The following is a 15,209-nucleotide window of genomic DNA, read 5'->3' on the forward strand; positions in this document are numbered from 1 at the left end:
CCTCCCCCATCTGATGGATGTGCAGGGAAGTGGCCAGAGGTGAAGTGACAGAGAGACATTAGGGTTGGTTAACCTAATGCAGAGTTATCAGGCCCGTGTGGTAGACAGCTGGTTTACCTTCCATCTCAAAACGAGGCTGAGGGAGTGAGCAGATTCCAAGGTGCCGATTCAGGGGAGCGCCAATGGGGAAACTGAGGCTTGATGCTTAGATAGAGTGAAGTCAGGGCATGTGTGGATTTCTCCTGATCTAAGATAGTGTGTTTTAAAGCCATAATGGGCCTGTAGGAGAGTGGAGGATGTAAGAGCCTTAAACACCAAGTTTTTAGGGGAAGGGTTAAGGCCCTGTCTCGGGATTGCTGAGAGACTTGGCATTGGAAACAGGCATGGAACTGTTTATGTGTTTTGAGAAGGTCCCTGGCATCCCCTGGGCCCTGAAATTCCCCCATCCCCGGCCTAACCAGCCTCATTACCCACCCCCTACTGGGCTGGACCCACTCAGGAATACTGCCAGACGGACCAGAGCGTGACCAGGGTGACGCCGTAGGCCAGCACCGCCAGCAGGTAGATGCGGAAGAGCAGCCTGTCCAGCACGGAGCCCACGCGCAGCCACTCCCGGGCCACCTCTCGGCTCTCCTCCCGTTTTTCCAGGAAGTGCCGGATGGAGGTCAGCTCCTGCAGCAGCCCATGCACCGCCAGGGAGGCCTCCCGCGGCGGTGGGGGAGGGCTACCACTGCCCCTCGGGGTCTTCTCCAAGTCCCGGGATCCCCCCAAATGGCTGCAGTGGTTTGCCATGTCTAGAAGAAGGGCAGAGCATTGGCAAAGGAGGCAGGCCCAGCAGCCTTGCTTGAACACTGACCTTTAGGTTTCTAAGGCCTCAGACATTTTTATTATTTATAATCTTAGACCAAAGAAGTATAGAGAATAACTTACGTATTTGTGTACCCACCATCCAACTTAAACAAATAAAGAAAGCCAGGACAGGGACTTCCCTGGTGGCGCAGTGGTTAAGAACCCGCCTGCCAATGCAGGGGACACAGGTTCGAGCCCTGGTCCGGAAGATCCCACATGCCACGGAGTAACTAAGCCCGTGCACCACAACTACTGAGCCTGTGCTCTAGAGCCCACAAGCCATAACTACTGAACCCGTGCACCACAACTACTGAGCCCACGTGCCACAACTACTGAAGCCCGCGTGCCTAGAGTCCATGCTCCACAGCAAGAGAAACCACCGCAATGAGAAACCCACGCACCACAACGAAGAGTAGCCCCCGCTCGCCACAACTAGAGAAAAGCCCGCGCACAGCAATGAAGACCCAATGCAGCCCAAAATAAATAAATAAATAAATAAATAAATAAATAAATAAATAAATAAAGTATGGTTCATTAAAAAAAAAAAAAAGAAAGCCAGTACAGTGGAAGATCCGCGTATACCTCTCCTTAGTCACATCCTCCGTTCCCTCCCCACATCACCAAGATCATGAATTTGATATTTATCCTTCCCATGCATTTTTTTTAACCCATGGGCCTTCCCCAGAAATTTGATATCCATTATTTCATTTGAGCCTCCCAGCAGCCCCACAGAGAGGCAGAATAAGAGCAATTCCCAACCACACTCTTCACATGAAGATGCTAAAGCTCGGAGAGGTTGTGACTAGCCCGTGGTGACACAGCTGGAGCATCATTCAAAGGGGAAGCCACCAAGGCCCAGGTATCTGGACTCCAAAGCCACTGCTCTGTCCGCTACATCATATTGCCTCACTGCCCTCTTCTCCGTGACTTCGAATCCTTCTAGACCAGAAAATACACCTTCGCATCACTACCTTCCCCAGGTGAGCAGCTGAATTAGGCTGTCGCGCGAGCTCATGATGAGATGGTCTTTGATTAACCAAATATCTTCTGTAAAAGGCCTGGCCCCAGCCAGGAAGAAGACGCAAGGAGGGGAGTGGGGTGGAGAGTTTAAAACACCAGCTTAGAGTCAGGTGGGCTTGGGTTCACCAGGTCCTGGCTCTGTGACTTAGGGCAGGCTATTTGGCTTCTCTGTGCTTCTGTTTGCTGATTGAAAAATTAGAGTGAAGATCCTATTGAGTTGCCATGAGAATTACCTGTGATAGTGCAGGACACTGCTTTGCAAACACCTGGTAAAGTGCTCAAGAAAGAAACCAGCAAACCAATCACCGCCGCTGCCAACAGCAAGGATGACAAATTCCTCAGGGGCATGAGGAATTTAGTGTCCCTCTGTGCCCTGTCCCTCTGCCTTATAGGTGTTTGAAATTCTAACGGACCTGGTCTTTGGCTGTTTCTAATGAGAGAGTGTTAGGAACCCGGATGCAGTGCTGAACCACGTGAGGCTAGCTGTCCCCTAAGTGCCCGAGGGGCATCTATTTGACCCCCCCGCCTGGGGATCCATCCCAGGAGAGGCCACCCTCAGCCCAGAGGTCTCAGCTCCTGATCTGCTCAGCCTCTGGGACTCCTAACCCCTCTCCGTCCCCACCTGGGATGATGCGCAAATACGAAGGTGAGGAAAGGGTTTGATTGATGCCTTTGGCTGAAGTCCACCGTGGGTTCTCTGTGCAGGACGGTACCCGCTTCCCAGGGCCTGCGCAGGCTCTCTGGCCTGGCTAGCCCTCCAGAGAACCCCTCCCATGTCCCTGCATCCAGGCCAGAAGTTCCCTCTCTCACCTGAGCAGGCATCGGTCTTGGGAGCTTGGGAGGTGGCTGGGGGCCTCCGGGAAGTCGACTGTTCCCCTAGGCAGAGGAGCAGGGCGACTCTCTCCAGGACCAGGTGCCGCAGCCAGGCAGGCACTGGCTGCTGCAGGTTCTGCTTATGTACCAGCCGCACGATGAGGATGGTCTCGGCCAAGCTGATCACCAGAAGAGCCATGCACACGACGAAGTAGACACCTGTGCACCCCGGGGTGGGGCGGGGGTGGGGGACACACATGGGAGGTGGGAGAGGGCCGGTTCCTCTGGTCCTCGGTTGCACTGAGCTCTTCCCCGGGAGCGGGCCTTACCGATGAGGGGCGTACCGATGGCCGTGGCCGGCAGCGTGTCGGACACGATGATCAGGAAGACCGAGTAGCCCAGGAGGAGCGTGATCTTGAAGGAGACCCTCTCGCCACTGTCCGGGGGCAGGTAGAAGCCTACAATGTCCGTGACCATGAGGAAAATACTGGGCAGCAGTAGGTTGACGGCGTAGAACAGGGGCCGCCGGCGGATGACCACCTGGGACCAAGAGAGGAGCTCTGGGGGAGCCGGGAGCAGACGGGTCCTGAACCCAGGAACCACCACCCCATCCCAGACCCCCCTGCTTCGTGGGGCTTGCAGCCTGGATGGCTCGGAAAAGGAGACGGGCAGACCCCATATTCCGCCTCCAGATCCAGGCTTGAGGCTGTTCAGGAGAAGTAAAGGACAATTCAGTTGCGTTTCCCCACCTACTTCACTGAGGGAAGAGTGTGAGCTGGGAAAGGGCTATGCCTCCTTAAGTCTACCTGGGTGTGACTTTACTCATTGTTTTACCCACATCCGCATCCTGTCCGACTCACGTGGAACTTCATCTCTGCGTAACAGTCGCTGCTTTCCATACTGAACTCCCGAAACTCGGTCAGCACCCCCAGCAGCTCCCACTCGCCCTGGTTCATGAAGATGCTCCTGTCCAGTTTCACCTTTTCCGGCAGACGCCACAGGGAGAGGTTGATGTCCTGGACTGAGACAGGAGAAATCAAGCAGCTTTGGAGTCTGAGCCAGGGGTGTGCCTGTGGTGGGGGGGCAGCACCTACGTGGTGGGGCTCAAGCCTCAACTCTTAATCTTCAGCCTCAGCTTTCTCAGCTATACGATGAGGTAATAGTGCACACTGTACATGTCTGTGCAGTGGGGCTGTAACAAGGGAGACGAAGTCTTGGGTGGGAACACAGCAAAATGCCAAGACCCAGCGAACCATTTATTAGGAAGTTCTCTTCTCTCTCTCTGTTTCTGTTTCTGTCTTTGTCTCTGTCTCTCTCTGTCTTTCTCTCTCTGTCTATCTCTGTCTCTGTCTGTCTGTTTGTTTCTCTCTCTCTCTCTCTCTCTCTCTCTCTCCCTCTCTCTCTCTCTCTCTCTCTCTCTCTCTCTCACACACACACACACACACACACACACACACACACACAGCCCTTCAAGCACCTTTCTAGGTTTCCTGTTAGAGTTTCTCATTTAGACAATGAGCAAGAGACAGCTTTCCTCACCTTTGCCTTGATAGAGCTGCCTGTCTTTAAAGGTGAACTAGGAAAATAAGCACTTATTATTATACTCACTTATAGAACAGCAGTTATACTGCTCTGTATCAGTACTAGAGAAACAGATATACATATGCACAAAAGGACAGAAGTATCCACTGCAGCAAAATATTGGGGAAAATCTAAATGGCTACCAATCAGGAAAATGCTTGATAAGGTATCATGCAGTCCAAATCATAAGCTATCCTACAGCAGTCAAAATTGATGAGGAAGAGCTAAATCTGCAGTAACTTGGAAAAATGTCCAAGACCTGTTGTTGAGTAAAAAGGCTCAGATACCAGTATATAATAGAACATGAAATATTTTACATTTATGTAAAATAAAAACCTATAGGACAATTTCCAGGCACTTTCCATAGATGTGTATGTATGTGTATATATTCAAAGGATAGAGTAGGATCTGGAAGAACATATTATGTGAAGTTTGTACTGATAAAAATTGTTAAGTCTTGGTGTGGGGAGTTGTTGGTAAGATTTGGGGACTGAGAGTAAAGGTCAAAGATCAAAGATTATTTGTAATTACGGCTTTAAAAAAAATTTATTTTGCCGCGCTGCATGGCATGCAGGATCTTCATTCCCCGACCAGGAATCGAACCCCTGCAGTGGAAGGGCAGAATCTTAACCACTGGACCGCTAGGGAAGTCCCTGTAATTATGGCTTTTGTTCAAGGGAGTTAGGTATTACCTTCACCATTTACAGTTAATGCAATAAAATCAGGATAGAACTGGAGGATGCCTTTTTGCAGTAAGGCAATTCTCACTTCACCAGACCATACTGGGCACCTAACGTTTGTCCACTCAATAAAAGTTTACCGAGTGTCTTCCTTTGGGCTGGCACTGCCCTGGGGATCTAACGGTGGATAGAAATCATGTCGCTGCCCTCTCTAAGTGTCTACCTGGAGGGGTAGACATTGAACAAGTCCTTACAAGTGACTAGAAGTGGGGCGAACAGGAGACTAAGAAGTTGAGTGCTGGGGTTGCCTCATCTGGGGGATGAGAGGGGGTTTCCCTGGGGCACGGACGGGGACACTGTGATTAGGGGGACTGTAGAGGAGTTGGCCCATCGGTGGGGGGGCAGTGGGGCAGAAAGGGGAAAGGGGGAGGGAGGGGGAGGGACACGTTGGCCTAGGAGAGGAAGCAGCATGTGAGTAAAGGAAAGAGCAAGGGGCTCTGGGGCCCAGGAAGGCAGGCAGCTGGGCTGGGGAGCGCACGCCAGGTGAGGCCGGAGGGGTGGCCACACTTTGCAGGGGACTCTCGGCCAGGTAAGAGATTTGGATTGTGTCTCAGGGAAGCAGACAGTGACATGATCAGATCTGCATTTTAATGAGATCTCCCTGGCTGCTGTGAGGAGCCTGAATGGCGGGGAGGGAGGAAGAATGAATGGGTGGGGACAGCTAGGAGGCTCCTGCAACAACCTGGGCAGGAGATGAGGGTTGCTTGCACTGGGGGCAGGGTCCATCAGTGGAGAAGTGGCTGGATTTGAAAGACATTTTGTGCCAGATCCTACTTGTGATATTGGGAAAGAATTGTCCCTGAGCATCTTGCCGTCAGTTTACACTGTCTCATTCAATCCTTATGACAACTGAGGGAGGCGACAAGGGCAACAATGGTAGTGCCATTTGGAAGATAAGGAAACAGAGGCTCAGCAACATTAAAAAACAAGGGGTGATCAAGTTGGAAGAGGGAGACTGCATCCTAGGGTGTGCTCCTCACGCGGGCACCCCGGGCACCCCCAACATGTGCTCCCGCCTCCCGAAGCCCACAGACTCACTGGTGTGCAGCCAGCTGGTGAAGGTCAGCGAGCAGTTCTGTACGTCGAAGGGGAAGTTGTAGATGTCGAGGCTACAGGCGGTCACCACCTGGAGGGGCTTGTAGTTCTGGACCTCTCCATGATGCCGGACATACACATACGGGATATTTGGAGACTTCCCCACGTCCACACTGGCCAGGGAAGAGGGGTCGGTTTGGGACTCAAGAAGCAGGTGAGGCCGTGGGAGTCTGAAGGTCTCTGAGCTACTCGGCAGGGAGGGTCTAGGCAGCAAGACAACCTGGCAGTTTTGTCTGGCCTCCGTTTTTCCAAGCTTCTTATCTATCTTAGGTTTCCTCACCTGCCGTTGCCAAGGCCACTTTCCAAGCAGTAAAGGGCATTTCTCATTTATTCCCCTGGCAACCTCACTACAAAAGGCAGGCCAGGAGGCCATGGACCCCCAAGCCATGGGCTGTAAGGAGAATGCCCAGCTGTCCCCATGCACCCCCCACCCGGGCTGGGCAGACCTCAGCCCCCAGGATCGCCAACCCGATGGTGACGAGCAGGCTTGGTGGGAGAGCAGGACCTTGGGTTCCATCCCTAGAAGTCCTGTGAAATGAAAACCATCATTTCCGGGGTGGGGCAGGGGGGAAGGAACTGGCAAAATCAGTGAGAAGAATCGGAACAAAACAGCAAAGTCCTGCTCACTTCATCCTGTTCTATCAGCCAACCCCGGGCCGGGCTCTCCCAAGAAACCACTGCGGCTGAGCCTCGGACCCTGAGCCTGCAGAGCCTTCTGCGACATCAGGCTGAGAGATGAGAAGTCAAGACCAAGGCTACGTCACTGTTTAAGCTGGAGATCCAGCCAGAAACTGGGGCTCCCCGATCCCTCCAGCCTGAGCTACACGAGGCCGGGGCTCTGAGTCAACTGCCTCCCCAAATAACAAGGTGAATGGCACCCCTGGAACTGGGTGATGTGGCGGGTACTGGGTGGAGGGCAACTGGCCCCCACCACCTTCTCCTTCTGTGTATCTCCCCAGCCATCTTCCCAGACCTTGGATTCAGAAACCCAGGCAGTGGAGCCTGAAGAATGGGGAGAAGGAATGTTGGCGGCTAGGAATAAAGGCTGGTGGGACCCACTTCATATCGGGGGTGCAATTTGTGGCCAGTGTGGCCATGTGTGACTTGAAAGTTTGAGTGTCTCCCGGCCCCAAATCTCCTTCATGACCAGGAGCGGTAACCACCGCTAGCACTTCATTCCTTTCAGCAATGTAACTGTCCCTTTTAAAAATGCAGCCATTCCTCGTTAGACTATTATGATTCAGTGTGGATTCATTCACTGGCCTCCCTTCCCGGGGAAGGGGGCCCTTGGACCAAGAAGTGCAGAGTTTCAACATCAGACACAGAAAAAGAGGAGTTTTCTAAAAAGAAAGGAAAGGGAGAAAAAAGACAAAGGGGAATTGGGGCCCGATTCAACTTTACCTATGGTTCAGCAGGTCTAGTGGGGCATCTCAAATGCAACAGCAGTAATCCTGTCTCCCGCCCCCTGGCTGCCCAGTATCTGATGACAGTACTCACAACTCGTTGATGAGGATGTCTGGGACCCAGATGCTGTCCGTGGGGATGGACAACTTGGTGATGTTGTCAAAGTCCTCAGGGTTCCACTGGAGAAACTCATCAGTCCAGTACTAAGGGAGGGACAGGAACGGTCACAGGCTACCCCGTCCGTCTCAGGCCGAGTCGTCCGCAACTCAGGCCAACTTCACCACTTGGAGCCCAGGCAACAGGTGGGCATCTTCTTGGGAGAATCTGGGTGTCAGTGGCACCCAGACCACTCAGCGGTACCCAAATGTCCCCCAACCTCTGTACTCACACATCCCTACATGCAAATACAACACAGACGGATGCAGCCTCTCCCCGGGAAGGTATTCAATCATTAATAATGTTATAAACCCCCTAGCCACCAACTGAGGGATCTTAGACAAATTGCTTCTTGGGTCTTGATCGCCACATATGTGAACAGGGATAATAGCATGCACCTCACAGGGTAGAGATGGTTATTACTAAATTTTGATCAATGCCTCCTCCACTATCCTGCCGGAATGACTGATCTAAAATGTAAATTTCATCATGTCACTCCTTTGCTTAAAAGTCTTCAGTGGAGCTCCACTGCCATTAGGATCATGGACAACAAAGGCCCACCTGATCTGGCCTCCACCTATCTCTCCAGCCTCATTTTTCTTGCCATGGCTCTCTGTGGAGTCTACACTCCAGCCACATGGAATTAAACATTGTCAAAACCTCTGCATCGCCACGTATCCTGCTCCCCCCACACTGCAGTCCTGTCTTCTTTATCGAGGTGAGTCTTACTCATCCTTCCAGATGTAACCCAGGAATCTGTCTGTTTCCTTCTCCAGGAGCCTCCCACGACCCCTACTCCCCAGGCTGAGTTTAGTGCCTCTGCTTTGCTCCCACAATTGGCATCTTTTCTTTGCTGCACAGGAGCGGCTATCTTGCTGTGTTGCATTGTCTGGTCACGTGTCTGTGGCCTCCACTCGTCTATGAGCTCATCGTGGGCAGGACCTGAGTCTAATCTGGTGCCTTAGCACAGCTGCTGGTACATAGCAGATCGGCATCTCCTACTGCTGGAGCAGACAAGTGACCCTGGAGGTCCAGAGGTGGGACTTAAGCCAGATGTCCCGGGAAAGGAGCCCCAGAATGCCTGTTCTGGCTTGGGTCCCTCTCTTGAGGCAGGTGTGCTGTGTATTAAGAGATCTCGCTAAGGCAGAAAGGGAGCAGGACGTCAGGAATCAGTATTCTGGCTTCTTCCTCCACCCCACTCCCTGTCCCATGAGGAGCGGGAGGGATTTAACAGGGACCTACATACACCAGGTGTGTCCTCAGAGCTTCTCTCGGGTTTGACTTCTAAGAACTGTCCCCCGCCTCCTGCTGTCCTCTCTTCAGTCACTTTGGTGTCCCCTCCTGCTCTGATGTCTTCCCCACAGCCTCAGGGGCTGCCAGAGCAGGACCAGCCTGTGGACGGCAGCCCGCACTGTCTCCTGCCCTCCCCCGCCAGCTCCAAGCCGCCAGTGCCGCCAAGAAATGCCGCCAAGGCCTCGCAGCCCTCCACACACCAGTGCCTGAGCGATGCCCTTCAGAAGCCGGAAGAGCGGGCAAATGGCCGGGGATGGGGAGACTAACTGGATGGAATCATCCTGTTTCAATCGCCCAATTTGGTTGTCATCCAATTTGGCTTTAAAGAAGGAAGAACTTTCTAGCAATTAGAGCTGTTTCAAAGCAAAGTGACTGCCTTCTGAGCTACCAGTCACTGAGGTGTTTGAGCAACAGAGGTGGGAAAAGCACATGTTTGCGAGGCTGTGAAAAACTTCAGAAACCAGGGTGTGGAGGATTCGTCCTCCACCAATCTTTTTTTTTTTTTTTTTTTTTGCGGTACGCGGGCCTCTCACTGTTGTGGCCTCTCCCCTTGCGGAGCACAAGCTCCGGATGCGCAGGCTCAGGGGCCATGGCTCACGGGCCCAGCCGCTCCGCGGCATGTGGGATCTTCCCAGACCGGGGCACGAACCCGTGTCCCCTGCATCGGCAGGCGGACTCTCAACCACTGCGCCACCAGGGAAGCCCCACCAATCTTTAAGCAGCCTTCTCCCAGTCCTGAGGTTAGAGGGGTCCAGACCCAGGAGATCCTGGATCTTGTGAGTAGGCCTCCCACCTCTTCCCTCCCCTCCCCTCCCCTCCCCAAGGCCTCTGAGATCCTGACTCCTTTGAGATGTAGGAGCCCCAGTCCGAGGAAATGGGGGTGGGGGAGGGGCAGGGGCTGGTCAGCTCACCTGCCGGTACCAGATGTACGTGGTCAGCACCTGATTCTTCTCATCCTGTGGAAAGAACGGGAACTCAGCGTAGGCGGCCCTGTGGGCTGCAGGCCCCTTGCGCACACCAACCCCAGCAGGAGCTGCTGCTCTGTGTCTCTGTTCCCTTGGGAAGTGAGAGTGAGGAAATGAGGTGGAGGAAAAGGGGTGAGCCAGGAAGAGTTGGTTTTTTACTAGGACACACCTAGAGAGAAGTCCAGTGATTTCTTTTTTAACATCGTGTGTGTGTGTGTGTGTGTGTGTGTGTGTGTGTCTTCTATTATCTTCTATTCTGTTGTGTGTATTTTACATATACATTTATAACACAATAGAAGATAATGATAGAAGACATATAACAGCATCATATAGATGTATATCCGTACATTTATATGCGTATCTATCTCCTACTCTAGCATGGAGTCAAGCTGTACAAAACCACACAGGATGAAAAATCCATCACTATCCCTCCCTTCGATCCAATTCCCAATTTCCCTTCCTGAAACGGCCAACTGACTCTAGTAGAGACAGCCAGAGAAGTCCATTCCACCCATCCTACCCCAGTGCAGTGCCCTGAGTCTTGCAATATCCTCTCATTTATCTCTGCCCAATGTCCGACCTCCTCGGCTGGGCAGTGCACCCCATCCTACTTCAGTAATTGATTAATTGATTTATTTAGGATTAATTCCTCAACGACGAGTTAGTAACACCCGCCGTGTACCAAGGACGTGTGTAAGACAGCAAGGGTGTAGAGACAAATAGGACGGTCTGAACCCTCACACAGCTCACACGGGCAGGTACGACTGTGAAAACCGCATGCGCTGAGTGACCCTCTGGCTGTAGGGTACAGGAGGGGCAGCCATGAAGGTGACCCCAGTTTTCTGGTTTGGGCAGCTGTCCTGAGCCGTGGTGCCAGAGCACAGGTGCTGTGGGTGCTTGAATGCCCACCGAGTTGCCTGGGGGTGACTTGGTCTCACATGGCCTCCCACCCAGAAGGCCCACCTCTGAGCCGGGCAGTGGGGACAGGCGCTCACCACGCTGAGGATGGCGTAGACGATGACATCAATGGACACCGTGGTCGGCGTCCTCCAGTCCCGCACAGGCCGCACACCCTTCTTGTAGTTGGCCAGGAGGTGATCTGACAGCCGCAGCAGAGCTGGCCTGGAGGCGTTCCGGGCCTGGGGGCCCCGCCTGTGCTTGGCTGGGAAGGAGAACAGTTCAAATCAGACAACAGAGCCTGAGTCTCCCCCAGTTCTCTGGCCCTGGTTTGAAAGCTATTAAAAGGAAAGTGTCCCCACCCTTCCCAGATACTCCCACAGCTGAAATTCCCATCACCAGAGCATATGCCCAAATCCAAAGATACCGTCTCCTAAGGGTAGCCTAGGCGCCCATTTACATGAGAAGGGAGCTGGGCTGTGAACGCAGGTGCCACAAGACAGGTGAGGTCTCAAGTAGGCCAAGGGCTCAGAAGGGTTGAGAGAAGCTGCCTGCCCAGAGGAGGTGGGCCCACGGGGCCCTGCATGAGGGGCTCTGGGAGATAGAGGGGAGCTGGCCCTCGGGTGTGATACTGGAAAACGTGTCCCCAAGTGCCCAATTTCTAATCCCAATGGTCTGCGGAGGGTCAGTCCCAGCCAAGGTCACATCTCAGCGTCTGCAAAGCACACTGTCCCCTTGACCCCAGCCCGCAACTGGCGAGGAGAAAAGGGTGGGCATCCAGTGACTATGGACATTCCTTCTCCCTCCCGCAAAATCTACCCAGAGGAAATCCCTGCCCCCTCTCCACACTCACAGAAACTCCTGGGGAGGCTTTGCCAGGCCTCCTTCTAGGGTAGCTTTATGGGCAGGTGTGATGGGGTTAGGAAGAGGGCTGGGCTGAGGTGTGGAGGAAGTGAGGAGAAACCAAACGGTCCCCAGAGCAGGAGGCCTGCAAAGATAAAGCAGTGAAACCCCAACCCCTGGGCCCTAGCCCCGCTCTCTGGGGACTTCATGAGCACCTCAGTTGTCCGTCCGGGAAACAGTAGAAGCACCTCCCGAAAGTTGCCAGAAATATGAAGGTGAAAGACGGGGTCGGGGAGGGGAACAACTTGGAGGACCAGGGCACAGGCTGCAAGGCCGTGAGGGGCTGGCAGAGGGAGACCAGGGTCTTTCACAGACCAGGGGCCAGCAGGCCCGGCTTTCTCTCGACAAGGCTGCTTCTTCTCCCATCTCATCTATCATGTGTGGACCTCCACAGCAAGTTGGTCCTGCAGAACCCCTTCCCGCCCCTCACCCACCTGCCCCTGATAAACTTTCAGCTTCCCTCAGAAAGGCAGAGAAGAGCAGAGAGAGAGGAAGACAAGAGGACATTTATTGAGTGTCCCCTTTGAAAAAATATCAATGAACATATTGTTCATTGCAGTCTTAGGAGAGCCCACTGGAGTGAGTATCATGACACCCCATTTATAGATAAAGAAGGTAAGGCTCAGAAGCCTTGGTGAGGCCCCCCAAGGCTCAGAAAGACGAGTGCCGTGCCCTGCAAGGGAAGGAAATGAAATTCAAACCCAGGTCCCTGTGTGTCTTCACTACACGGCAGCTCAGATCCTACTGTCTGGGACTCTGATCACTTTGGACAGAACAAGTCTGGGTCCTGCAGGCCTCAGAGCAAAGGACCAATGCTGGGAGGGACAGAGCTTCTCTTCAGCTAAGGAAACTCCAGACCACAGTCCTAACTTGCAGCCCAGGCCTACTCATCCTGGGCTGAGTTTCCCCAAACGACAGCTCATGGGAGGAAAATCATTGTGCCCAGAAGCCCTTCAGATCTGTCCAATTAAGCACATCCTAACTGTGCCCCAGCCCCAGCTTCAACCCTGCTCTGGATGGAGAGAAAACCTTCCCAAATGGGGAACAAATATTGTCTGCAGCAAAAGGAAATGGATCCTTTTGTGACCAAAGCGCCCTGTGTCCCCAGGAGGCGGAAAGGGATGGGTGGGGGAATGCAGAGAAAAGTTTGGTGCTATTAGAGGTTAGCCCTGGAAGGAACTTTAGAGAACCCATGCAACAAAAGCAGTGAAGCTGGGGAAACATGATGACATTCATTCTGGTCTCCACTCTACTGCTAAGGAGCTGTGTGACCCTGAGTGAATTACTCCCCATCTCTGGTCCACAGCATTCCCATTTATAACAAGAAAGGGTGGACAAAATGAGCTCAAAGTTCCCTTGCAGCTGCCCTTCGATGAGTTTGGAGGCAGGGCAAAAAGAGAGGAGCCCCTGTCCCATGCCTGTCTAAGCATTTCCCACACAGCTCAGGGCCCCTCTCTGCAAGCCCTGCTCTCACCCAACGTTCAACATCCCCAATTTCTAGCTGGATCCCAGTGTGTTAAAATCCTCTCCTGCTCATATGCAGTAAGATCCCTAACTTGCTTGTAGCCCCACCCACTCCAAAACCCTCTTTGCCTCAACTTCTGGAGGGGCCAAGCATCCCCTCTCCCACCTCTGTAGCTGCCAGCAGGTCCTGCGTGCTTCCCCACGGCCTCCTTACCTTCTCCCTGGGCCAGGAGCGTGGGCAGAAGCAAGGCAAGCAGCGCCTGCGGCACCCACAGCAGCATGGCGAGCTTCTGGCGGTGTTGGACGCCTCGAGGGGCCTTCAGGGTGAGCCCTGCTGAGGACCAGCCTGCCTGCGCTCTGCCAGCCTCATGTCTCAGCCAGCCTGCCTCTCCCAGCTGGCTGCTCACTGCACCTTCGGAGGCTGCAGCCTCGCACTGCCCCGGCCACCAGGGCTGGGAAGCCGCCAAGTTTTCCTGCAATCAATCCTTCAGCTGGATCAGGTTTCAGGGCGGGGAAGGAAGAAGAGGGAGCCAGTGAGAGGGGAGCCCACCAGGTTGATGTCATGCGGCCAGAGCTCAGTCCACCCATTCAGCCAGGTGGCCTGGCCAAATTCCCCAAGGAGCAACTTGGTGTCAGGGGGCTTCAGGAGCTCCTGGAGCAAGGGTGCAGCCTGTCCACTGGGAGGTGCTTTAGGCTGCTGCCTTCATTTATGCCCGTCGGTAGCATCGGGCTGGGGCAGGGTGGGGTGGGGTCCGAGAAGCAGGAGGACCATGCTTTAACTCCACAGGTGACACGGTGCCCCTAGCTAAGCGGGTGACTGGCCATTATCATTAAAGAGCAAATACACATCTAACTGCTCCCCTGCCACACGCACACACACAAGGATACAGAATGTCCCATTCTGTATCCTTGGGCTCCCTGTGGGTAAACATGAGGCACCCCCCGCCCCGCTGTATTTTGCTCCAAGCCCAGGCCAACGTGGCCTGGGGCCCATTCCTTCCACCGAGCCAAACCCTCCAGAGACAGCAAGCCAGGAAGGAGCCTCAGACACTGAACTTGATCTAAAAGGGGCAGCACCGAAGCTGGAGGAGAAAAAGGGACAAGAGGAAGCTGAAAAGAAACAGAAGGTAAACTATAGAAAGGGGGGGTCTGGAGAAGAAGGGGGAGAAGTAAAAAGAAAGCTTCCCTGGTGGCGCAGTGGTTGAGAGTCCGCCTGCCGATGCAGGGGACACGGGTTCGTGCCCCAGTCCGGGAAGATCCCACATGCCACGGAGCGGCTGGGCCCGTGAGCCGTGGCCGCTGAGCCTGTGCGTCCGGAGCCTGTGCTCCGCAATGGGAGAGGCCACAGCAGTGAGAGGCCCGCGTACTGCAAAAAAAAAAAAAAAGTAAAAAGAAGCAGAAAAGGAAGAAGAGAAAGAAAACTTGGTAGGAAACTGAGAAGGAAGAGGAAAATAGAAGTAAAAGGCAAGGAAGGAGGGGGACAAATAGAGGAAAAGAAGGAGGAAAAGAAGAGAAGAAAGAGGAGGGGAAAGGGTGAAGCAGAGGCAGCAGGAAGGGGCTGAGCCGTGAGCCCCAGGTGGCCTGAATGTGGCTGACCCTCCCTGAATGGGACTCTGGGCAATGGGCTCTCCATACTGCGGTGGACCATCTCGGGGACAGTAAGGAAGCCTAGAGACCCTGTGCCACGGACCCCAAGCTTTCATTTCTGCAGTGAGCTCCTGGGACCCTCTGGGACTGCCCGATTGTGTTAGGGAGGGAAGAGGATGTCTTCTGCCCAGCGTGTGCATTAGAGAATTAGCTTCTTAGGTAACAGAATTAGAGCAAGTCGGGCAGGCCACGGCCTCCAATGGAGATGTATTGCCCGTGCGTCTCTCTGATGGAGCAGCAATCAGGTTTCCCTTGAAGAAATTAATGGACGTGATGGCACAACAGACAAGGGGAGCTGGAGCTGTGGCCAGTGGCGGGGTGTAAATTGCCTCCGATGAAACTGTGGAGTCACTTCTGCCCCTTTAAAATAAGACAAGAATTA

The 15,209-nt window shown here is 53.6% G+C and overlaps 1 protein-coding gene across 2 annotated transcripts; it reads right to left on the reverse strand.

Annotated features, from left to right (window-relative positions):
* Positions 1-495: 495 nt before the first annotated feature.
* On the reverse strand, positions 496-13,464 carry HTR3A (5-hydroxytryptamine receptor 3A). 2 transcript variants are annotated; one of them, XM_060017163.1, is made up of 9 exons: positions 13,387-13,464; positions 10,912-11,055; positions 9,863-9,907; positions 7,596-7,705; positions 6,042-6,211; positions 3,543-3,703; positions 3,012-3,222; positions 2,680-2,901; positions 496-794 (listed from the first exon to the last, which is right to left on the reverse strand). In XM_060017163.1, exons 1-9 carry the CDS (start codon positions 13,459-13,461, stop codon positions 496-498), a joined length of 1,437 nt encoding a protein of 478 aa, XP_059873146.1. In that variant the 5' UTR covers positions 13,462-13,464. The 2 variants fall into 2 exon arrangements, with proteins under 2 accessions (XP_059873146.1, XP_059873145.1); XM_060017162.1 differs by having other exon boundaries at positions 10,912-11,078; positions 13,395-13,461.
* Positions 13,465-15,209: the final 1,745 nt, after the last annotated feature.

Source organism: Delphinus delphis, chromosome 8 (genome assembly GCF_949987515.2).
Source record: "Delphinus delphis chromosome 8, mDelDel1.2, whole genome shotgun sequence".
In the NCBI taxonomy this organism is placed as follows: domain Eukaryota; kingdom Metazoa; phylum Chordata; class Mammalia; order Artiodactyla; family Delphinidae; genus Delphinus; species Delphinus delphis.

Bases quoted from the DNA above. Each gene is read 5' to 3' on its own strand.
- HTR3A (XM_060017162.1), bottom strand. From the start codon at position 13,461: ATGCTGCTGTGGGTGCCGCAGGCGCTGCTTGCCTTGCTTCTGCCCACG. The intron at 7,706-9,862 runs GTGAGCTGACCA...TCCCTCCCTTAG, and splicing joins CGTACATCTGGTACCGGCAG to TACTGGACTGATGAGTTTCT. The intron at 6,212-7,595 runs GTGAGTACTGTC...TTCCCTGGCCAG, and splicing joins GACATCCTCATCAACGAGTT to TGTGGACGTGGGGAAGTCTC.